Below are 25,548 nucleotides of genomic sequence, written 5' to 3'. Positions count from 1 at the left end.
TCTTAACTGAGAATCTCTTTTCCTTCCTAGGCTAAGTAATTGTGAGTGGGGGAGGAAGAACATTAAGAGAAATAATCTAAAGACTTTGTTCAATGTTGTCGAAGCCTAAGGATATTTGTGTGTCCTTCTGATGTACTGAGGCTTTGCCGGTACCACACCATCTTTGGATTACCATAAGGTTATGTAGTAGGACTTAAAAGTACTAGGGCAAACATTTGATTTTTGAGAAAGATCAACAGAACAGTATAGAAATCCAGGTGCATTCATTAGAATACTAGGATCACAAGAGGACTACTCTGGTATACTCTAGTGACCTGAAAAAACTCTCTAAAATGATAAGAAAGCTAGGGGACAAAGGGAAAAAAAGGGCAAGATTTATAATTTATTTTACTTTCATGATTTTTCCAAGTATCTTCAGAAGTAGAAACCTATAGCATTAAAAAAAAATCTACATTAACTATATATGAGCTGAGAGAATGAGAAGGTAAAAAACATGGAGGATAAGTTTCCTTTGTACTTATGAAATATTCCCCTTTTTTAGGATACAAGACAGCAACTGGGAAGCTTTTGAAGCACCGTAAAAACAGCTAGAAAGAATGGTTATTTTTGAGGGGATAGTGGACAAATGAGCCCTTGTTGCTAGAGAGACACTGATAAATTATCTGAATCCTGTCAAAAAATACTGTAATACCTGTGTTAGGTTCTCTCAGGAAATAGATGAATGGCCGATCTGCTTTAAAAATAGGAATCCGAGACCTTTTCAATAACAACAGAGCTGCAGGAAAGAAAGAAAAATCCCATTGCATTTTCTGTGCATTTTTAAGAAAATAACTATTGGTTATGAAGTAAGTTATATCCCATAAGTTTTTAAGAAATCAAAGCATCCTAATGGCATTTCATTGTTTACTGTTGTGATGGGGGTGCAGATGGGAAAATTAAAGAGAAAAGATGCCATTTAGCCAATCCTGTCTCCTGTTTTCAACACATTCCATGGAATAAATTCCTTATTGAAGGTAACTTTCAGAATTATTTTTATGGGATGGATATCTCTTCTTCCCCGTCATTTTTCAAAAACTTTTTGTTTTCTTTAGTGTTCCTTTTAAAAAAATGCTATACCACACCTGAACTTGGGGGTTATGGAAAGATTCAGAAGTGTGAAGATTCAACTAGGTAAATTTAAGAAAGGTAGATATGGGTGAGCAGTGTGACTGGGTATTCTCTGAACATACCTGTGGCTCCAGATGCCTTGGTGCCTTCCTCCAAAACTTCAATCTTGGCCTTGTGGATTGCTTCAGAAACATAAAAGCCATCTTGGCCTAACCACAGAAAATGATAAAAATGTGAGTTGCTCATTAACATTTTTCTAACACATTTAGAACACATTCTTTAAAAATGTACTTACAAAATTTATAGTATCCACTGCTGCTTACTGTGTAGCTACGGAAAGAGTGGAAAATTCTGTTTTTGTTTTTACTGGAGGCTCAGGTAGCTGTTTGGAAAATTCTTAAGACTCAATATTTTACCAAACTTTAATTTGTTATATATATTTAATTTGTTAAATATATGTAATCTCTCCCAAAATAATATTCAGAGCACTGCCCCATTTTTTCAGTGGTTCATTTTCAGAAATGATTTCTAGTTAAAACTACAATCCCTCCTTCAGCCATTATTTCCTAAACTTCAGTGATCATAGGGTATGTGTTAAAATGCAGATTCTGTAGCCCGGGAATCATTTTCACCAAGCTTCAGAGATCATTTCCCTTGAATGCCTTTTTGGACTGCATTTTAAGAGCCACTTTTAAATGACAAAAGTCACAGGTTTTTATTACAGGCTTTATTGAGGCACAATTCGGAGTAATATGAATGTGTCTAGTGTTGCATGACTGTATTCTGTATACTTAGGTGTATCAGTTATGCAATTAATTTGCCTCATGGGCTAGAATCTACAAAGCAAATGAGAGGTTAGTATAAATGTTCTATGTACTAACAGTTTCACAGATTATAAGTTTAGCAAATAGGACTAAGTGATAATTTAGAGGAATTGGCTGATTTTTGTAAGCTAATCATTAACCATTTTTAAACAGCTCCAAAGATGAAAGGATACTTGATGACACAGTAAAAAATGAAAGATTTAGAACCAGAAGAAACTTAGGAAATCATTCAGTCCAATCCTTTCATTTTAGAGTGAGCTGTGAACTCACCTGAGATCACACATTTGAACAGCAGAGTTGAGAATATTCTGATTGAAAGCCCACTCCACTCCCATCCCACCCCTCCCCTCCACTCAAACACTGCCGCCTTTCAGAAAGTGTATGCTAGTCAACTCCAACATGCCACTGGGAGGTATCTGTGGCATGAATGTTAAAATGATCAGTTTGATGAACACATATTGTGTGAGGGAGCTTTGTTTCATCTTAGACTAATGCTTAAATTGGTTTGTGTTTGTCACGCACATACAGGAGATAACCCATGAATGCCATGAGAGAATAAAACCAGACCAAAATAAAGAATATGCGGCATTCCATCCATCTTGTAAGGTGTGCACAGGATGTTGGGAGTTAGCTATATTCACTGTAAGGAACAGTTAGTTTTCCAGCATCAGTGAAGGGGACAGGAAGGGCCAGAGGAAGTAAAAATCAATAGAAACATTCACTAGTGTCACTTGTCCTAAAATCAGCGAAGAATTTGATTTATTTTAGCAGTTGGTCTTTTTCTGTAGGGTCTTTAAGAAACAAATTTCACTATGAATAATTAGCCCCTCTTACTAGCTAATTAAGCAAACTGAAATGCAGTGCCAAAGTTACAAAGAGAGCTTTAGGGTTAAAGAATGGTTATTTGATAGTCAAAGTTTATGGCTTTTACTAATCTCCGTGACTTCATTACTATATAGGATGGTGTCTGAATATTTTAAATGAATGTTGGTGAAATAAGCAGAGATTCACTATGAAACCCCTTATCAGCTAAAATACAGTAAATGTGTTTGTATTACTCTGGGCACCTTGGCAGTGTGAGAAATGAGACCAGTTGATGTGGATGAGTCTGGTTAGATGGGCCAGGCTACTTCAGTATTTTGAAACTGCAACTGAAGAGTTTCATTTGAACAGTTTCTCTGCATCAGACTATAGGAGTGGTCCAATAATTGACATTTATATGTTTGCACAGCCATAAACCAAGGTCCATAGCCTATGTCATGCCCCAGCATCAGCATCTTTTAAATTTTATCTCTGGTAAGAGTTGACATTTCAAAAGACCAACATATGCGATAAAAATGAGAATTTGGGAGTCATCTATGGTTTTGCATTTTTCCTCCCGCTTGATCTTGTATTACAGATTCCTATTATTTTTTATTGAGTAGCTATTGAAATATTACACAACTAATGAAATGAACCTAGAAGTCAAGCACAAAGGGATTCTCCTGGTCTTTTTCTACTCCCCTGAAGTGTTGACAGCTGCTTAGTGCCATTGAGGGACATACACCCTATTTTCCCAAAAGTTGTTCTCAAGATTGTTTATAGGTGGCATTCTGTAAAAGGGTTCCATGATTAATTATATGTGGGAGATGCTAAACAGTCACTTTTGTTTTCAGTAGGGGACTTCTTAGAGCTGCTAATCTGCTAACTTTTATAGTGAATCTCTACAGGACAATTATAATACATAGCGTTTAACCATAGAACCACCCACACCATTCTCTGTCCCAGATTTACAGGATTAGCATTTTGGGAACATACTTTGGGAAACTGTAGCCCACCATAAACCCGCTTGCTCCTACAATACAACATTCTATATACAAAGCAAAGGGGTGATACTCTTCCTACCCTCCCTCCCGGCATACTCTCCACTCTTCTTCCATAACATCTTCTATGGGTTTTTACCTTCCTTTTTAGACTATTAGCTCCTAGAAGCGTAAATGATGTCTTAATCATTTTAAATATTTCTTTGCCCAACTTACATTAAAAATACTTGGTACATAAATGTGTTTAGTAAATGCTGGATGAATTAATAATAGACACCCCTTACCACTATATGAATGGCCTTGATGTTCTTTAACCTTGTTAAACTTGTAAGGAAATGCTGATTGGTGTCTGTAGAACCATAAAGGCATGGCATAGAATGGGTAATCTGCAAATGTCAGCCAAATGATTGTTTCAGTGCTTTGTTGGTGGACACCATTATTCTTTATGTATGGCTGGTCATACTCAAAAGGTTTAAAAGTCTTCAAAACATGACATTGTATAAACATTGTGTCCCTACATTTCATCCTCAGATTCTCATAAATCAGGATAAACATATCATTTGCTGTTTCTTTTGTCTTTACAATTATTATTTGCTGTAGGCAGTTAGTGGCTTTTAAAATGTTATTGCCAGAACTTGCTTCTAGTTTATCTTTTTCATCTTGTCACTTAGTTGCTAACACTAAGTGTTGGGGCGGGGGGAGAGAGAGAGACGTAGCACCCGGCCCAGGATAGAGAGAGAGAGAGAGAGTGCTAAGAAGAATCTGAAATGGCCTTTGAAATTAGGCTATGGTTAGTTGCTTTCTCCATTTGTCTCCACTAGCCCACTCCGCACCTCTTTCTGTTGCAATTCTGACCAGACATCTGGTGTGGCATAAGTTAGCTTACATAACTTCCATACTCAACCAAACAACTCTGGTTTGTTCATTTAAGTCATAGTAACAGAGAACTTGTACTTCCTACTGAGCAGAGACTGGAAACTACCTACTTATAAAAGCCAAGAACAAGACAGTTTCTTCAGAGTTTCAAGTTTGTGCACAAGGAGTATTTTGTGGACTAGGAGGCATGGGTCTATATCAAATCCTGCTGATCCTAAAGCCAGTGGGATTGCTTAAGAAGAGTATCTTTAGCTGGCATCTTCAGTGTGAGTGAAACTGGAATTATTCTTAAAAGCTGCATAACATCTAGTATCAAGGAGACTGGGGGGAAACTACACTCTGGTTTCAGTTGGGCCTTGAAATAATATTGAATTAGTCCTTAAGGCAGCAAAAAAAAATATTTGATGCCAAGAAGGAAGAGATGAGTGACTTGTAAATGGGGAAAGAGAATTTGAGTAAAATGATTCTGGGCTTTGGGACTGAAAGGCCAAATGTTTGCTGTGGTTGTTGGAGTTCCATCAATAGTACAAAACTGCTTGGTAATCCCTTGTAAACTGGAAGAAGAGAGGAGAGGCCAGCATTTTCTGATCACTTACTCTCTGGCAAGGTCTCTGCTGATGTCATACTATAAGTAAATGATTTTGTTTCTACAATTAAGTTGTGTGGTGAGTGGTAGTTACCCCCATTTTAGGAATGAGGAAACTATTTCTTGGAGAGATTTGGTGGCCCTGTCTCTAGAATATTAAGTTGAAAGCCCATTTGGGCAGAGAAGTGGTTAGTCTCTTGATTATGTTTAAAGAAGGACATTAAGAAGCAATAATTTGGTTGGCAATCTTTTTCTATAAAGGGCCGGATATTAAATATTTTAGCCACTGCAGGCCATATGGTGTCTGTCTCAACTACTCAATTTTGCTGCTGTAGCAGGAAAGCAGCCATAGATGATTTATGAATGATTGAGAGTGGCTATGTTTTAATTAAACTTTACAAAAGCAGGTGGTAGGCCATTGTTTGCTGACCCCTGCTTTAGAGGAACAAAACTTCATGAGAGAAAATTACCAGACTGGCATGTTTTGTCAGTAGGAAATGTGCATGCAAGCTTCACACTTGGCACATGATAATTGCTTCATAATTATTAAATAAGCCAGATCTGCCTGCCTACCTTTCTGCTGGTTTGAGCAAATATAAGTAGATTTGAATAGCATTAAAAAAAAAAAGAGGTTTGGTATCAAAAAATGTACTTTTAAAACTAGGTTATTTATTAGATCTTGCCAGAGGAGTTTGTGGACCTTGGAAGCCTTTACCAATAGAGGAACTACATGATGTGTGTTAAGATCAGTCCTGTTTGAGGACACAGGGTTGATGGCACATTAGGATGTACTTTTAGGACATAAAAGGGAGAGCTTTAGGAGTTATGAAGGGACAGTCAGTAAGCCCTAGTGATTCATTGAATACAGTGATGTAGAAGAAAATATAGTTTTTAACTCTGATCATCAAAATCACCAACAACAGGGATGCCATGGCTGAGCTATGGAGTTGCAAGAAGACACTGGTTAGATTTTGCACATTGTCAAACATAGAATTCTCTTAAGTTCTTCATCCCTTGCTCTTTCCTTGCCCTCTGATCTTTTCACTTCAGTATTCCTCCTTTGCCTGAAATGTCAGATTATGCCTGTGTCAGTAAGGAAAGTTTCTGTTTGAGTCATTTGACCAAGTCAACAATATTTACTTGATATCCAACTGTGTGCCAAGCATCGTTGTGGACACTATGCCCAAACTTGACTATTGCTTTGCTATCTCTTTGCGTGTTCAGGCAATGAGTACAGGGCTGGTAGATTTTAAACTCTCTAGAATAGATTCTCACTCCTGTGTTTTATTTGATAAGTAACTGTCAATCTGGTCACATCTAAAGCCCAAACCAAGACTTCTCTTGTGGATCAAAATCTCAATTTTCTTGTGATTGCTTAAGAAGGAAGATTCTGAGCCAAGATTTAGAAAAGTCCACATTATGATGTTCTAGAATTCAAAATAGTGATTTTCAAGCTCTTCAGGTAAGGGAAATGTCAAGGCCAATGGAAATACCAGCTACAGTATAATCTTTGCACAGATAATTTACTATCCAGAGTAGAAACAAACCTGAGCCTTTGAGTTGGCAATAGTTTAGCCAATGGTGTCTTGAAAGGATTGTAGAACATAGGTTCTGGCATTCACTCCCTGTTTATATTTGATATAAATTTCCTATAATATAAGCAAACAGCACCTATTGATTGGTAGTAGCAATTCAACTTTGTGCAAAGAAATTCAATGTGGTTGGTGGAAAGGAGAACATTTTAAGGCAAGGTTGTAAGAGTATGGGTAATTTGAAGAAAAGAAATTGGACAGATGAGGGAAGGTTTCAAGACCAGCTTATTAGAAGAGGACAGAGAAGGTATAGGGAAGGAGGGAGGAAAAGGGTGTAGAAGCAAAGGGTGACTGAAGCTGATGGGACAGCAGGAGGTCATAATGAAGAATCTATTGCTGCAGCAATGCCTTGGGTACACTCCTAGTCATGACGGTTAGAGGGAGGGTCTGTTTACTGTGTACTGTGGACATTGACTCCATGGTGAAGGTTGTCTCTGAAAACCACGATTAAGGCCTGAAGAAACATCCCTTCCTCACAAGATCTAACCCAAATTTGACTGTTATTAGAAGCAACACATTCTTATATAAAACAGAGCACCTTTCTTATTCTTTTACATAATGTTGACTCTGATTGTTTACCACTGAAGGCTCTGTGGAAATGAGAATCCCTTAGTCAAAGTATGATAAAACTGCCCCAAACACAAGGCTAGAAAGTTTGGAAGAAGAACCGTTTTTACCTGAAATTCCTTTCAAGTTAGCTTTGAGTGGATCAAAAAGATCGGTGACTCCCCAAGAATTTAAAATGCTTTTTAAGTTGAATTGATTTTGGATCCTAAACCTAAAAGGCAAAAACAAATCATCAACTTTCAAAATTCTCACTCAATATACTTTCATACACACCACATGAAGTCCAAAGTCCCTAACTTGGAAGTCCGGCTGGCTCCACCAGATTTATTTCCAGCTTCATCTTCCATGGCGCCTTCCCATAAGCCCTAATCTGACCACACAGGGCTCTTCCCCACCTCTGTACTCTTGTTCCTGCTGCTCATTCTAAGTCTTCCCATTGACTTTGATTGTCTTTTAGTTATTATCCATTTTTCAGTTGTTACCTCCTCCTCTTTTCTTCAGCTATTTTGTGACCTTTGGTTCTTAAAGCCCCATTAACACCTTGTTCTGCTCTTATGATATATAGAACATTCTGCTTCCTGTTAGTGTCATTTATGTTATTGTAAACTACCTGAGAAGAGTGGCTATCCCAATTCATTTTTTAAACACTTTTTTTTTTTTTTTTTGAGATGGGGTCTCCCTATGTTGCCCAGGCTGGACTTGAATTTCTGGCCTCAAGTGATTCACCTGCCTTAGCGTCCCGAGTAGCTGGGACTACAGGTGTGCCCCACTGTGCCAGACTCCAATTCATTTTTATTTCTTAATAAAAATTAATATTTAATGAGTGCTTACATTATGCTAGATACTATAAGAGCTTTATGTGGATTATTTCATTTCATCTTCATATAACTATGTTATTATTATCCTCATTTTACAGATGGGAAAATCAAGACTTAAAGAGTTTAAGAAACTTGCCCAAGATGACATAATGAGTATGTGATGGACCTCGATTCAAATCAAGCCTGTGTGTGTGCAGAGCCCATGCTCTAATCACCTACATTTTGCTACCTCCCATCTCGTGTGGCATCTCACATATAGTAGGTGCAGAAAAGAGGCTGTTGACTAATTGCCTTATTGACAATTAATAGAGTATTTTATTTAATAGAGTGTTTATACTGGATAAAATATATTTTCATATTTGCTATGTGCAGTTTATGCCTTTGGAGCACAGTGGGAAAAGAATGGAACTTAAAGCCTTGGTTTTCCTAGTAAACCCTTTGAGCACAAAGAATCAGTACACCAATTTTATATTTCCCCAGGGACAAGGCATTTAAAAATTTACTGTTGAAAGATCCTTTAAAAGGGCTGCTGATATTATTTTTCTTTGAAAATAAAAAAGATCAAAATGGAAATTAGATGGTGTTTTTCTATAAATAATACAGAACTTGCAGGAGAATAAAAATATTGAACAAGACCATTTAATATCAAAGGTCTTCATTGCTATACCAGACAGTATGACTCATACTTTAAACAAAAGTATCATACTTTCTCATAAAGGTATGTTTTGAATCTTCAGAATAGTTTCCAAAAAAGAAATATACTTTCTCCAAGTAAGCTGACATTTCTCCCAAAAAATCTTAGACTATCTCTTATGAAGTTTTCTTAAGTACTGAAAACACATCCTTTTTGAAACCTCTAAATGCTGAAACAGTGGTTATGAGCATGGACTTGGGAATCCAATGCCTGAGTTTGAATCCTGGATCAAGTAACTACCTGCAAACTAGTTACTTTACCTCCATGGGAAGTTACTTTACTTCTCTTTGTCACAGTCCTCATTTGTGAAATGACCATAATTGTAATGCGTCTTTGTAGGGTTGTAAAGATTAAATGAATGAATCCTTGTAAAGTGCTTGGAACAATCCCCAGCACAGCCCATGCACTTATTGTTACCATTGTGATTTTTAAATTATTTTTCAATTATATTGAGAAAGTTAATTAAGCGCTATTTGAAACTAAATATGATTATGGTGGGTAATAAAACTGGATAATATCATTTTTCATAAACTAAAAACATCAGTAAAAGTGAGATATGACTATAAAAGATTAGAGTGATTGTCTTGTATGGCTATGAAGGCAGATCAAGCAGAAATGCTACAAAAATAACTTGAGTAAAAAAATACCCTTTACCAATACCAGACAAGGATATTACAAGAAAGACAAATTACAGACCAATATACCTTACAAATATAGATGCAAAATCTTCAACAGAATACTAGCAAATTGAATCCAACACCATATAAATCTCACCATGACAAAGTGGGATTTATCCCAGGAATGCCAAGTGGATTCAACATATGAAACCCGATTAATATACCATATTAATAGAATAAAGGACAAAGGCCACATCACCATCTCAATAGATGCAGAAAAAGCATTTGACAAAGTCCAACACCCTTTCATGACTAAAAACAAACAAACATCAAACATACAACAAACTTTGGATAGAAGGTAACTTCCTTAAATTGATGAAGGGCAGCTACAAAAACCCCACAGCTAATATCACACTTACAGTAAAAGACTGAAAGCTTTCCCCCTAAGATCAGGAACAAGACAAGAATGTCCACTCTGACCCCTTCTATTTCACATGGCACTGGAGGATGAGTAGGACAATTACATGAGAAAAAGAAATAGAAGGCATCCAGGTTAGAAAGAAAGAAGTAAATCTATCTCTATTCACAGGTGACTTGGTCCTATACATAGAAAACCCTAAAGAATCCACACACACAAAAAAACCTATTAGAGCTAATAAAGGAGTTCAGTAAGGTGCAGCATACAAGATTAAGATACAAAAATCAATTGTGTTTGTATACACTATAGAACAATCTGAAAATGAGTAAAAATTAAAAGGAGTAAAATACTTAGAATAAATTTAATAAAAGAAGTGCAAGACTTGCATACTGAAAACCACAAAACATTGTTGAAAGAAACAAAGAAAGACCTAAATGGAAGGAAAGATATTCTGAGTTCATGGCCCAGAACACTTAATATTGTTAGAAAGTAATACTCACCAAATTGATCTACAGATTCAACACAATCCCTGTCTAAATCCCTCCTGCATTTTTGGCAAAAATTGACAAGCTGATTCTAAAATTTATATGAAAATGCAAGGGGCCCAGAATAGCTAAAACAATCTTGAAAAAGAAGAAAGTTGAAGGACTCACACTACAGTAATGAAGACTGTGTGGTACTGGCAAACATACAAATATCTATGCCTATAGGATAGAATTGAAAGTCCAGAAATAAACTTATACATTTATGGGCAATTGATTTTGACAAAGATGCCAAGAAAATTCAGTGGAGGAAAGAAAAATCATTTTAACAAATGATACTGGGACAAAGGGATAGATACACACAAAAGAATGAAGTTGAATCCCTACCTCATACTATATACAATAATTAATTCAAAATGGATTAAAGACCTAAATGTAAGAGCTAAGCCTATAAAGTTCTTAGAAAAAAACATACACCTAAATTTTTGTGACCCTAACTAGACAATGGTGTCTATTCAATAGAATATGGCATCAAAAGCACAAGAAACAAAAGAAAACATAGATTAATTGAGCTTCATCCAAATTAACAACTTTTGTGCTTCAAAGGACACTGTTGAGAAGTGAAAAGAAAAACCACAGAATGACAGAAAGTATTTACAAATCATATGTCTGTTAAGGTACTAGTATCCAGAATAAAGAACTATTAGAACTCAATAATAAAAAGACAACCAATTTAAATATGGGAAAAACCTCTGAAATAGACATTTCTACAAAAAAGACATTTCTCCAGGTACATGAAAAGATGCTCTACCTCATTAGTCATTAGGGAAATGCAAATGAAGTCCACAATGAGATACTACTTCACACCAACTAGAATGGCTAAAATAGAAAGATGGTCATTAACAAGTGTTGACAAGGATGTGGAGAAACTGGATTACACACACATTGCTGGTAGGAATGTAAAATGGTGCAGTGACTTGGAAAACAGTCTGATAGTTCTTCAAAACGTAAAATGTTAGGGTTACCACATGACCTAGTAATTGCATCTTAGTTGTATATCCAAGATAATTGAAAATATATATACACACAAAAATGTGCACTTGATTGTTTCTGGTGGCCAAGAAGTTAAAACAAGCCAAAATGTGTCTAGGCACTCAAATATCTATAAATTTATGAATAGGTAAACAAAATGTAGTATATCAATACAATGGAATATTATTCAGTCATAAAAAGGAAGATAGTATTGATTTATGCTACTATGAACCTTGAAAATATTATGCAAAGAAGCCAGACACAAAAGGCCACATATTGTATAATTGTACAATATGTAATTGTATAATTTCACTTACATGAAATTCTGGAATAGGCAAATCTATTGAGCGCAAGTAGATCAGAGGTTGCTGGGAGGTGGGGAGGGGAGCTGGGAGTGACTGCTAATGGATATGGGGTTTCTTTTTGAGGTGATGAAAAGGTTCTGGAATTAATAGTGATGGTTGCACAACTTTGTGAACATACTGAAAACCTCTGAATTGTGTACTTTAAAATGGTGAATTTTATAATATGTGAATTATATCTTGATTTTCTAAAAAAGAAACACTCCTAGAAAAGCATAAACCACACACCATGATAATCAGCAGTTCCTGGGAGGAAGGGCAAAACTCATTTTGAATATGTGGGATCTGGTGGATTTTAAGAAGATATATATTATATCTAATATCAAAACATGCTCATGCTCAGCCTTCTATGTTGACCTAATAATCAGATGTTTTATTCATTACATACATATTTGGCATTATTAGTCTTTCTTGTGGGACATCACATGATTGTGGTTATAAATAACCCTTAACACATTCTTGGTTTTCTTGATTATTCCTTTAGTATGCTAAGCGTCCCTCATGAAGATTAACAGTCCCTATGCACTTTTTTATTTATTTATAAATAAAAGGTTACTTTGGAAGCTAGACACCATAATTCATCCAGAATCTACTAGTGCACTGCTTGGTGATGTCTAACCTGAAAGCACATCTCATAGTCACACAATTTTGCATTGCTACCCACAGTGTGTGAAATTTTTTTGCTCTTCTTAAACAAAAAATGCCTGCTGACTGCAGAGCAAGTCATACTAAAAGAAGAATGAGTGATTTGAGAGAATGAGAGGTAAATTCCTGCCTAAAAGCTGACTTTGTGTCTACCATGATCCAAAGTTTATACCTAAATCTAGACCTAAGACAGTTTTTACTTTTTCTGTTTTGTTCCCCAAAGGATTTAAAGCTAGCTTAAAAACAAACAAAAAAAAAACTTGGTTAGTTTTACTTGTGAAATAACTTCATTTTCCTAAAAACCTCTGTCCTTCTTGGACAGCAGTCTTGGTAGTCTTAAGGAGATTAAAAAAAAAAAAATTATCAGAATGAGGTTAAGTGCTAACTAATAGTTGTGTTACTAAGATTTCTGCCTTGCCTTGCCTTCCCTGCCTGCCAGTGTTTTTCAGGATCACTGCTTGAGGGTTTGAGACTTCTAAAAGTAGAATCAGGACGGTGGAGAGTTCTCAGTGGAGCTGGGAATTTCCCCGGGGTCTCTTCCAGGGAAGAGCTGCTCGAGGATGAGTCCCACTATCTGTCTCTTAAACCCAAAAAGGTTGTGGCAAATTCCCGCACCAGCCTCCTTTTTCTCTCTACGTTTGACATGGAACGCTGCTCTTCCTTCCCTTGCTGAGTTTCTCTCAAATATAATAGGAAGATTAGGGTTGCTTCTGCTCCCTCCCTGAGAGATCTGTTGAAATATCCAGTATTTGGGTTTTGGTTTGGGATCCAAATATTTAGTTTTGAGAGATACACTTTACCTTAGAGTTAAGTGCACCTTTTGCCCTGGGTTATGCCAGATCTCACTTTAGACCTTGGCCCTTAACTTGCTGGGTCTCTCTTTGTATGTTTTCCTTCTAGTGCATAGATTTATTTTTAACTCCTTGAGGGAGTACTGCCAAGGACTTTGCCTTTGCCTACTGGAAGCCCAGGCAGTGGAGAGAGGCCAAGGCAGCTAGTGGCTACTGGACAACATTCCTTGCTTAATGCTGGTCAAAAAATGGTTATAAATTTACTCTGATTTCAAATATATCACAGAAGCTCATCATTTAAGGAAGCCCTAAGAGGAATCTTTTTGTAAAGTTATGAGTTTCGCTAATAGATTTTGTTTTGAAAAAGCAACATAGAATGCCACCACTTCACTTTTTGATTTGTATTTGTACCTATTGGGTCTTCTTAAAGGAGAGTTCACCTCCATTTAGAAAGAATGAGAACCTTCTGCATAGAGACTTAAAGTGTCAAAATTTTATGCCTTAATTTGGCTTCTGATCAGAATTTTATCTGTATTTGCTCAATTACATAAGTCATCTTATCTCTTTGGTTTTGCAAAAATGACAGTTGTATACTCTTAGGATGGAATAAGATTTGGGCAACGTTCCTACAAGGGAACCACGAGCATTTCCTCTCCAAAAACTGGTTGCCGCCTAGGGCTGGATCAGGGGGTCCTGGGGGACTCCAGTCCAGCCCAGTGAAGGCAGAATATCTTGTCTTGGAAAGACTCTGGGAAGTTAGTTCATTTCAGTCTGTGCCATGAGCTAGCCAGCGGCGGCTCTGAAATGGACTCAAACTCTAGGGTCACTTCCTCTTGGTCTAACTTCTGGGGGTACACATTAAACAAGTCATCCCAGTGGCTAAGCACAGACCCTAGAGGCAGACCACCTGTGTGCAAATCCATGCTCTTCTGACTGCTGGCTGCACAGCACCTGTGAGGGGGACTCAGCTGCTCACCTGGGCAGGAACACATCCATCCTGGCTCTCCTCAGGCTGGTGGTCCAGAGGTGGATGGTGCTGGCTGTGAGGTGTGGCTCGATGTGACTCAGTGGGGTGTCTTTGTCACGGGGCAGCACCAGGAACAGACTCACTGCACTTCCCAGGTAAGGAAGCTCCAGCACCCCCACCTGATGGCCTGCAGTGTCCTGGAACTGACCTGAGGGTACAGTGGATCAGAGGTCAGCTCTGTCCCAGGAGCCAGGAGAACGAACCAGTGTCAGACCCTGAGAGAGGCTGGCTCAGAGGACTGGAAACAATAAAATGGAGCATCCACCTCACCCTCAGGAGGCAGTTTCAGGCCAAAGACTGTTGGGCGATATGGTCATTTTATAAAAATCCTAGACCTAGAGTCTTTAAGATACCCTCACAGGACCAGAGTCAGAGGCTCTGTAGGGCTGGGTATGGGGGGGACGATGGCACGTGCAGAACCACATAGAGTAGTGCCCCCTTATCCTTCGCAGATATGCTCCAAGAACCCCAGTAGAGGCCGGAACCTGAGGATGGTAACGAGCCCTGCATATACTACGTTTTCTCGATCTGATGACTGAGATGACTACTAAGTGACTAATGGGCATACTGTAGACAGCCTGGAGATGCTGGACAAAGGGATGGTTCATATCTCAGGTGGAACAGAGAAGGACATCAGGAAATTTCACCACACTATTCAGAAGGGCTTGCAGTTTAAAACTTGAGAGTTATTTGTGAAATTTTCCATTTAATATTTTCTGATGCGGATAACTGAAACCTCAAAAAGCAAAATCATGGATAAGGGGACAGGGTACTACTGTACCCGGTCTTAAAGGAGCAGGCAATTCAATCCTGGCCTATTGTGCCTGCCAGGGTGGCAGTTTGGTCCAAACTCTACTAGTGCAGAAGGAAATGTCAAGCATGAAACTGAGTTTCTCTTCCATATCTGTGTCCTCACTGTCTTGTCAGAGCACACTGTCCAACACTCCTCTCTAAAGTCTCCGGGCACCTTAGTCTTTCCTTCCGCCATGCACGCCCAGTCCAGCAGATGGACGCTGTGGAAACACATCCCTATCGCTTAGGAGCAGGGACCTGGCCTCCTCTCTCCTGCCCTCAGGCCCAGGCTTCCTCTCCCTTTAGACAAACCAGCAGGGGCAGAGCTCACCGTAGTTGACCTCGGCCATTTGGTGCATCATGGGGACCTGAAGGATGAGGCCATGGGCACAGGTGAAAGGCAGGATCTGCGTGTCTGTGGAGGAGAATCTCTTCCGCCAAGTGCCTTGGAAGGACATGGTGCTCACAAGCACAAGCTGAGCAAATGCTGCACTGACTTGCTCCCACAGCCAGCCACCAGGGCCCTCACTGGGGCCCTCACCTGCAAGCAGGAAAGCAAGGGGGCCGTGGGTTAAATGTGCATTGAAACTGAACCTAACCCAGTGCCTGTGCGGACAAGGAGTGCAGAGTTAAAATGCGAAAATGAAGGTCTTTTTGCTTAAGGTGGTCTCTCTCTTCATCTTACAATATCTTTTTAGTCTACTTAAGAATATTTAATTCCCTGTCTCAGCTCCTTGTGCTGTCAGGGACCCAAGGCACTAGGAGCTGCTCTAAACTTTTGGGGACTATTGAGCGATATGGTCATTTTATAAAAATCCTACACCCAGAGTCTTTAAGATAACCTCACAGGGCCAGAGTCAGAGGCTCTGTAGGGCTGGGTATGGGGGCAACAATGACAACCCCTGCTGGGGGATGAGGGTGTGGAGAGGGAAATGGAAAGTGAGAACTCAGAAGTCCTGACACCTGGGTGACCAGTCAGGAGAGGTGGGGGCAGTGAGGCATCTCTGGAGTTGGATTGGTAGCGTATTTATTAAAATCTGTTAATTGCAAATTGATATGTGTTTATAGCCAGCTGTTGCTGAAGACCCTGGTTTTTATTCTTTTCTGAACAGGTTGGGATGCTGCTCCTGGTTCTGTTTGGGGCCATTTCCTAGGAATTATTAGACATTCCCTCCCCAGGCAGACCCTTGGAAGGAGTATGTGCTGTGATGGGAGATCCTGCACATTGTCGCCCCCAGTCCCCACCCTGCCCCGCTGCTGAGCTGAATCTCTCACTGAGCCTTTGCTTAGACAACAATATTCAAGGTATGGTCTTTGGAGGGCTGCAGTTAAAATTTCATGCAGTGTCAGAAAGAGGAGCAGGCAGACCACCCCTAAGGGGATAGTTTTTGTCCCAGCTGTTTATTTGTTTAATACGCACACACTTTGTGCTAGGCTCTGTTCTAAGTGCTTTAGCAAATCCTCACCAACTCCTCCTAACAGTTCTATTGTTATTCCCTATTTCGCAGATGAGGGAACTGAGGCGCCGAGAAGTTGGGCAAGGTCACATACTTATGAGGGGTGAAGCCGCCATCCACCCAGTTAGCCAATGCAATGTGGATTGCATTGAAATAGAACCCTAGCAGCTCCATGGAAAGCTTGGATTTGAACCCAAGCAGCCTGGCTCTGGACTCTGCACTCTGAGCAACTGAGCCAACTGCCCCTTTTTCTTAGAGGACAATCAGCCTGCATTGAGAGCTGCTTCTCTGGCCTTACGCCCTGGCAGCACAAGGATGTGAGCAGGGAATTAAACATATTTAAGTAAATTGAAAAGACATGGTAAAATATAAGAGCACGAGAGAGAACTTTATTACAAAAGATGTTAATTTTTGCATTTAATTCTGCCATCCTTGTCCACACACTCACCGTTTTCCATTCAGTCATAGTATACATATCACTTCCTATTCTGCTTTTTTTTTTTTTTTTTTTTTTTGAGATGAAATCTCGCTGTTGCCCAGGCTGGAGTGCAGTGACGCAGTCCCGGCTCACTGCAACCTCTGCCTCCCGGGTTCAAGCTATTCTCCTGCCTCAGCCTCACCAAGTAGCTGGGATTACAGGCACATGCTACCATGCCTGGCTAATTTTTTGTATTTTTAGTAGAGACAGGGTTTCACCATGTTGGCCAGGCTAGTCTCAAACTCCTGACCTCATGATCTGCCCGCCTTGGCCTCCCAATCCTATTTTGCTTTTTAACCAACACTGGGTCTTGAATGTTCTCCACATTGCTGTGAAACTTTTGAAATGATCAAGGATGCTGGAGCCATACCACCTGGGTTAGAATCCTGGCCTGTGGACCCTGGGCAGGAGGCTGAGCCTTCTGTGCCTCAGTTTCTCCATTTATAGAGTGGGGAGAGTAATAGCGCCTACCCCTTAGGATTATTGTAGGGTGAACTGAGATAATCAACTTGGATCAGTGCTAACTAAATAAACTAAACACTCAGTAAGCGTTCATGATTTTAATTATCTTTCATAATAATTACAACTGTATAACATGCAGGTGCTGTACTACACTGATTCACACCTCATTGCCAGGCAGCGAGGCTGTTTGTAAGTCTCTTTCTTCAATAACACTGAGCTAAACATCTTACTGTGTGTAACTTTTTCTTAAATTATTTCCTTAACCTAAATTCCCAGGAAACCACTTTTTTTGGCTCCTGTTGCATTTTGCTATCACAGGTGGTTTATTATAGATGAGAGCAGAGCTCAGTGGTGGGACAGTTGCATGGGAGAAAGCCTGTGGGGTCCTCAGAGGTGGGAGGCTCTGAAGAGCATACTTCTGTGTTCTTGCGTGCTCTCGTGGCTCGTGTGTGTGTGTGTGTGCCCATGTGTATATTGGTGTGGGGAAGGGTCAGAGCAGGAAGAGAGGCAGAAAGGGACTTAGTGTCCTCTTGTCATTCAAGGGTAGGATCTCCTAAGAGGACAAACTTCTGCTGTAATTGAAGGTGGTCTGAGCACAATGGCCTCTGACAAGTGATGGGTGAGACTCTGTCTCTGCAGCCCTCTGCCTTAGCCTTGTTGAAATGAACAGTTTTCTTTTACCTGCAGTCTGTCTGGAGGCCCCTTCGCTAGTCTGGATGGCAGTGCTATTGGGCTCACTGAGGTTGGCTGGTTCCAGGCTGCTGTTAGCCCACGAGGAGACCTGCTCCACAAAGCAGGGGGACAGCGGTGTTCCCACTTGCACAAAAAGGTTGCAGGCCAGCTCCATCTCGGCGCCTTGGCTGGAGGTGGGTAGTGTGGCATAAACAGCATGCAAGAAATCTTTCACTCTTTTGTCTGTGAAGAACAAGTTGGGATAAGTTGACAAAGATGAGTGTGAGTAAGGAGTTAGCACAACCTCCAGCACACATTGCATTGAAATGGAACGCCAGCAACTCCACTCTTGCTCATAAGGTTCATCTACCATACAAAGCTGGTTTGAAAAAGTCATAGCTAATGTGCTCAGGAATCAGCCTGGATCCACCAATTAAAAGTTGGGAAGAAACCATGCTAGATCTGAAAGAAATCAGGCTGCAATGAAGTCAAATAGAAAAACACTACCAACATCCTGTAGATGAATAGAGGTTATTCTTCCTTAATTTTCTGCTTTAGGAAGGTTGATGTGTGCTGGAGTAGAGATTCTAGGGTTGGGAAAACAGCAGGTCCAGGGTGCAGGGTGATGGGGTTTCAAACACAACATCAGGAGATTTATGTGCAATGTCACAGTGACAATGATGGGAGGTGGCCGGGATGTTGTGCTGTCAATATGTCTTGTACGGGGCTTTAAATCCATTCCCACAACTGTGTGTCATGAACCTGAGTAACATTTGGATTCAGCCTTGTGTAGAACTATGCTTTCAATTTGAGAAATACAAAGGAAAGGTAAGAACTCCTCCCATCCCCCCTTTCCCTAAGACCCAGCAGACAGCTTGTGTTATTAATGTCAGTGAAAGGCTGCAAGAATGTCAAGGAAATAATAAGCATTTGAGAGAGTCGATAGCTTCCACCTTCGTGGATGGCAGCTGGACTTCTATTTATTTACTGTTTATACAGGAGATTGCTTCTTTCTTTCCATGATCAATAGTGGATTTTGTTTTCATGTTATTATTCACAAGCTACAGCTTCTGTCCTCTCCCAGGCATCCCATAGCTGGAACGAGGGCTCTTGCCCACTGGTGAGTCCAGACACAGTTGCCTACCCCAAGCTTCTCATTCCTGACACATGCAAGCTGAGTGTTTCCAGAAGTGAAGCCCCCTCGCTTAGGCTGCTTCTACTCCCTTTTAGGCACAGCACTGCAGTTATCTACAAACCCTCCCTGTAAGACAAAATGCTGGGTATCTTTTCCTCCACTACCTGGCTCCAGCTGGTTTTCACTGGGATGAAATTCTCACTCGCTTGGGGTCTGTCCCCTCTGACACCCTTCATGTTGCAGAAGCCAAGCCAGGAGGCAGCAGCAGACCCCCGAGTTTCCTGGCTAATGTTCTCTGGAGGCACGGGAACCCAGAGTCCACCCTGGCCAGGGCCCCCAGCCACGAGGCTGCAGAGGACAATAGTAGGCAGACATCACTTGTCCACAATATGTTCTCTACCAAAGCTGCTTCTGAGAATCCACAATTGCAAAAGACTGACTCAGAATCTTGATCTCATGAATCAGCCTACCTTAAGTGCTTGCATTTGAGTGTAGTAAGAAAAAAATGGATAAAAACATACTTATAATCAGATTTTACTCTATCGAGGAAGGTCACATGTATTTCTGAGATCACATTCCTAGGAATGTTGACTGTCTGCAGAGAAGAATTGAAACACTTCCCTTGTCCATAGTGTGGTGTGACCTGAGGAATTGTCACAGAGCTCTCCTCTCCATCTTTCCACCCTCTCTGGGCCAGGGGACCTGCATTCTTTTAGTCGGAAACATTAAAATAGCAAAGTAAGTTGGCTTGAAGTGAATTTTTGTGTGAAATCTTTTCTCTGCCCTAGCCTAGTTTGTCCATGCACATTTGCACACAGGAAGAACATTTTTAGACCTGCCAGAATATGCAATGACAGGGTAAAAAATGCCGGAGGTTGACTGTGTTCATAGACATTGTGCTAAACACTCAACACTCCTGATCACACTGAATGCTTTTGACAGTCCTGTGAATTGAGGGCTATTATTATCCCCATTTTATATATGAGCAAGCAGAGGCCCAGACAGATTAATAAAGGTGCTCAGTGTCACCCAAGTACAGGTGGTGGGGCTTTACTGCCCTGCCCGCCCACAGGGTGAAGAATGGATGGGCTGGGACGACCCTGCCTAGGACAGCTTCATTCTACTTTGAATGAACGTGAGGCTGCAGAGTTCATAGCCTCTTTTTTTTTTTTTTTGTTCTGTCTTTGCTGAATTCCTAGATCCTAGTCTAGGAAGAAAAATGTTATGTGTGTGAGTATCTGTTTTAGTTGGAGCTGGTGGATTGGTTCTGAGGCCAGGCATTGAGCTGAGGCACTGAGCGTAAGCAGAGGGGAAGCTGACCCGGCATTCGAAAGACTCATGCTGCTGCCGGCAGAGCTGCTTTAAAATACATAATCCATAGAAATAAGCTGGCAGATCTGGCACTGGCTAGAAGTCACAGATCTATAAAAGCAGGTTGGTCAAAAGCATGGGCTCTGAAACCAGGCAGCCTGGGCTTGAGTCCCAACTCTGTCACTTATTGGCTCTGTGAACTTGAGCATGTTGCTTCAACTCTCCATGCCTATTTGCTCATCTCTAAAATTGGGATGATAATAAAATTATCATCCTCAACAGAGCTGTTGTGACAATTAATTCAATTAATGTTTGTAAGTGCCTCCCGCACTGCCTGGCACCTAGAAAGGCACTATGCTAGGGCGTGTCAAATGAAACTGAAACATTGCCATGAAACCTATTAGGTTAGAAGGGAACCTTAAAATTCAAGGGTCACCACCATCCCAAAGTCTGAATGCCTTCTGTCACAGACCTGTCCAGTGATCACTCTTCCCCACGTGCACGCCATAGGGAGCTGAGCTCCCTATCTCCCAGGTAGCCTGAGCAGCAGGGTGAGCTGGAGAGAGTGTGAGTGTGAGCAGGAGGGTGAGCTGGAGAGAGTGAGTGTGAGTGTGAGCAGGAGGGTGAGCTGGAGAGAGTGAGTGTGTGAGCAGCAGGGTGAGCTGGAGACAGTGAGTGTGAGTGTGAACAGCAGGGTAAGCTGGAGAGAGTGAGTGTGAGCAGCAGGGTGAGCTGGGGAGAATGAGTGTGAGTATGAGCAGGAGGGTGAGCTGGAGAGAGTGAGTGTGTGTGAGCAGGAGGGTGAGCTGGAGAGAGTGTGAATGTGAGCAGGAGGGTGAGCTGGAGAGAGTGTGAATGTGAGCAGGAGGGTGAGCTGGAGAGAGTGTGAGTGTGAACAGAAGGGTAAGTGAGTGTGCACGTGAGCAGGCCTCTTACCATGGACGGTGTACCCCAGGGCATCTGCCAGCTGCTGGCCAGTGCTCCCTTCTGCTCCAAACTGCAAGATCTCCAGGGGGAGGGACACACCAGCAGGAGAGATGACAAAGTTCGTCTCATTTCTACATGCAGCCACGCTCTGGTAGAGACGAAGTGCAAACTCAGTCTTCAGCAATGTCATTCCTTCACGGAGGTGGCCATTTGCTCGGAGGAAGCAAGAGTGAAGGAGGAAGAAGGTGATCAGGAAAGGCAGCATGGAGGCTGGGAGGGTTCCTGCAATTCAGAGGGCAGAGATGCAGGGTAGGCTGGAAGCTGGTGATGAAAGAGGGCCATATCCCACAGAGGACTGGGACCCCCAGCTCTGTTTTTAGGGGCTGGGGACGGCTGAGGGAGACATGCATTGAGCTGTCTTGGTTACCCACCCTGAGGTCCACCCGTCTGGGCTGCAGAGCTGCACCCTCTTGTTTCAGCATTAGAAATACTCACTGTGGTCCTTTGGCAGCCAAACTGTGGGTCTGAAGATCTGCTTCGGCCACTTACTGGATATGTGACTTTAGCAAAGCCCTGGTCAGATCAGAAGCAAAGCATTATGTTGGGAAAAGAAATGTAAGAGGTAATCCTACTCATTGTTCTTGGTATTTAGCCAGCTTATAGCTGTGCTGTGTCTATCGATAATAATAATAAATAATTATCTACTATGTTAAAAAGGACTTTGTACATTTGCAGTTAATCATCCCAACAATCTCACTAGTATCTGTTATTATATTTCATCTATAAAGAGGATGATTGAACCTTTGAGGCCCAGTGACTCATTTATATGGGGAAAGAAACAGTGCTGTGACTCAAATCCTGGTCTTCTATGAGTGGTATATAAAATTTTGAGAATACCTATGTGCATTAAAATATTGATACATGAACTAATTGTACCTCGAATATCAGAATTCTTGTGATGCAAATTAGTCTCTAAAAAAGAATATTTTCACAAAGATAGTTCCTACCCCAGAAATGTACTCTTCCAAGGAAGAGAGATCATTAACTAGAAAATAATGCAAGAAGAGAAAGGCAAAGTAAAAAAATGTTTTCAATGACCATGCCACACATCCAGCCAGCAGCAGTTTTTGTTAAGTTGTCTGACTGTGGTATCGTACCAGACTGATGTAAGAAGAGGTCCAGAGTCACTTCCTGGACTCACCAGTGAGCAGTTCACCCTGCTACTCACACTCACTCTCTCCAACTCACCCTCCTGTAGAAGTTTGCAAGCAAGGCCACTGAGCGTGATGGTGCCTATTTTAGGTAAAGGTCCAAGATAGAAAACATCTTCTCTTTTTTCCAACCCTTCCTCCCTACAGCCAAGTACAAATGCAGTGCTTGGATGACCTTGGTACATAGGGCTCTCTCTCTCTCTCTTTCTTTCTATGTGTGTGTGTGTGTGTCCCAGCCCAGGGTCATTTGCAAAACTCTTAAGCCCCAGGGTTCTCGCAGCTCTTATAACCTCCCACCTCCCACAAGAACACTCTCAGCAATCAGACCTTGATGCCCCTGGGCTCCCCATGAACAAATCTCTGTCATGGCTCACCTCGAATGAGCCACTTACTCACAGACTTTTGTATCACTGTTGCACGTTTCCTTGCTCGACTCTGTTCTTGTGGGTCTCCAGCATTCATGTGCTCCCCTTTTAAAAAAGTGGAGCAGAATCTGCTTTGAATCACAAGACAGCACAGAGAGGAAGCTGGCGATTGCCGTCTCTGCCGGCGATGTCTCTACCACTCGGTCCAAATTCCTGGAGCCTGGAGGTCCTGCAGAGAGCCAGGAGAAGCAGCCCAGCCCAGGGCAGCAAAGCCCAGATCGGGAACAGAGCAGGGCCATGGGGGGAGAGCCAGCCACACCCGTCAAGCCTTCTTAGGCTTGTGACCTGGTTGTACCAGCAAGAAACCCCTCATCCAGCCCTTTGTCACATTGAGGAATTCCACTGATAACTTTGCTTGTTGGGCTTTTGCTGGGTACCAGGTACCTAATGCTTCCCCCCTCCTCCTGTGAAGAAAACAATAAATCAGTCATTGGGCATGACTTAAAACTTTCAGCAAATGAAAAGAAATTCTGCAAAAGAGAAAACAACGCAAGATATGGCACGATCAGTTCGGAGCAGGGTGACTTCCCTCATTTATTATTAATCAAAGTGAATACACTAATTTATATATGTAACTTAAGTTATTAATAATCTGGTTCTTCTCAGATACAACAGTTTGTAAGTCCAATGACTAATTTGAGAAAGAGACCATGTTGTCAATGAGTAGACACATATTTTTGAAAAATATGAGCAGGTTCTGTCTAAAGTCTGTCCTTGTGATCAATTCAGAATTACATACATTTCTATTAAGGACTTAGGCCTTGTATTAAGTTCAAAATAGATGGTAGCTTATATGTGGTTACAGATTAAAGAAGAACTGAATGCAATTCTTAATAATTATCTCTCAGGCATCTATAAGTGTTAATATTTGAAAATCAATGGACTGTTTTCACTTGACAACTACCCTTGTAATCAGTGGGTAATTCACTTTAAAGAGTTTTATTGCTGACACCCAAAACTGGGATTGTTTACAGGTCTTAGTTACAGTTCTATAATTGCATCACATAAAATATCCCCAAATCTTTACTTTAGATTCAGTGCAATTGAGAATGGACAGGGTATTCCCTAAGCCATAGTATGAAAGGAGAATAAACAGGTTTAACTTATTCTATAGCACCCAGAGAGGGCATATCATTCATCCATCTGTCCATCTGTCCATCCATCCATGCATCCATCAATCCATCTGTCCATTAATCTGTCCATCCATCCATCTGTCCATGCATCCATCCATCCATCCATCCATCCATCCATCCATCCATCCATCCATCCATCCACCTATCCATCCATCCAACAAATATCTCTTGATCACCTGCTTGGTCACAAATCACTGTGCTGCTAGGTTCTGGGCATATGGCAGTGAACCAGTAACCTGGGCTCACCTTCTATGGGACTTAGAGTCTTGCTCACTGCCTGCGTATTTTAGATGTTGATGGTGATGGAGCGGCAGTAACTTGTGAGGACTGCCTTGTCACATTGTGAGCTCCCTGTAGCAGGAATTCCAGGGGAAACAGCTGATTCACTATTTGCCAGTGGTAGCAGTGGAGAGAAGCTTATAAAAAGATTTCCCAAATTAAAAAAAGGTTGTTTGTGTAACTTCTACAAACATTTCTTTCTAACTCTATGAACATACCATTCTAACTTGCTTTTAAGAAGCATCCTTCGGGAAAAATGCTAGGGAAATTTAACATACAGGATATATTTTCTATATAGGCTAAACATTTCAAAGTGTGAATGAATGAAAGATGAACTGCAAGTGATTTTTCTTCTGTATACTCAGCCTTGAACCTGGGTAAGTCACTGTGGTCTCTGACCATTTAAGCAGAGATTATCATGTTTATTTCTATCTTGCTGGGATGGATGTTCATTATACTGCTAAGTGAGGCTCCATTCTTGGAGATGTTTATTTGTAATTTTAACAACATATATAGGGAACATTATTGAGCACTTACTGTGTTCCAGCTACTCTATTAGACCCTGTCCATTCACAATTGCAATGAATCCTCACAGCAATCCTATGAGGAATATATTAATTATCATTCCCATTTTGCAGATGAAGAAACTAAGTCTGAAGAGCTTAAGATCTTGCCTAAGGTCCCACCAGGCCAAGCTGGGGTTTGAACCTAGGGCCACCTTGACACAAAGGCACATGCCCTTCATCACAGTCTTGGTGCTGTCAGGAGACAAGGGATGGGGTCTCTTAAAATCCTTCTTGGCTGTAGGATTCTAAGCCTTTCGATGGCCAGCCCAGACTCTTTTGCTCGTAATGCGTGTTCACTTTGCCCACATTTACCAGGAATGCTGTGGTGAATCACCTGTAGGTAGACTGCTATGAGGCCCAGCACTTTTAAAAATTATGGTTTAACATTTTTCACTAGCCGATTCTTATAAACAAATCACTTTCAAATCCAAAAGTCTACCAAACTAATGTGATGGATAGA

General features: G+C 40.9%; 2 protein-coding genes across 3 annotated transcripts in view; one reads left to right on the top strand and one right to left on the bottom strand.

Moving 5' to 3' along the window:
* The window catches only part of INTS6 (integrator complex subunit 6), a 118,225-nt gene that overhangs the window by 90,785 nt on the left and 1,892 nt on the right, over window positions 1-25,548 (top strand). Inside the window, exons 19-22 of one of the 2 annotated variants that reach the window (XR_010136786.1) lie at window positions 8,271-8,430; window positions 16,145-16,337; window positions 18,117-18,295; window positions 24,821-24,899. The gene's annotated coding sequence lies outside the window, so the exon portion shown is untranslated. Of the gene's footprint in view, window positions 1-8,270; window positions 8,746-16,144; window positions 16,338-18,116; window positions 18,296-24,820; window positions 24,900-25,548 lie in introns of those variants that run through there. The other variant, XM_024257704.3, reaches the window with a different exon arrangement.
* SERPINE3 (serpin family E member 3) lies at window positions 588-21,750 on the bottom strand. The gene is made up of 7 exons (XM_009248660.4): window positions 21,484-21,750; window positions 18,111-18,344; window positions 15,364-15,573; window positions 14,190-14,388; window positions 7,465-7,565; window positions 1,230-1,316; window positions 588-775 (listed from the first exon to the last, which is right to left on the bottom strand). The coding sequence occupies exons 1-7, from the start codon at window positions 21,737-21,739 to the stop codon at window positions 588-590; spliced, it is 1,275 nt and encodes a 424-aa protein (XP_009246935.2). The 5' UTR covers window positions 21,740-21,750.

This window comes from Pongo abelii, chromosome 14, assembly GCF_028885655.2.
Source record: "Pongo abelii isolate AG06213 chromosome 14, NHGRI_mPonAbe1-v2.0_pri, whole genome shotgun sequence".
Lineage (NCBI taxonomy): Eukaryota > Metazoa > Chordata > Mammalia > Primates > Hominidae > Pongo > Pongo abelii.
The sequence above is the reverse complement of the archived record's forward strand: the minus strand, read 5'-3'. Positions and strand labels throughout refer to the sequence as shown.

Excerpts from the sequence above, each read along its gene's own strand:
- SERPINE3 (XM_009248660.4), bottom strand. The coding sequence starts at position 21,739 with ATGCTGCCTTTCCTGATCACCTTCTTCCTCCTTCACTCTTGCTTCCTC. Across the intron at positions 15,574-18,110 it reads GGCCTCCAGACAGACTGCAG|GTGAGGGCCCCAGTGAGGGC; the intron begins GTAAAAGAAAAC and ends TCCTGCTTGCAG. Across the intron at positions 7,566-14,189 it reads ATGGATGTGTTCCTGCCCAG|GTTTAGGATCCAAAATCAAT; the intron begins GTGAGCAGCTGA and ends TTTGCCTTTTAG.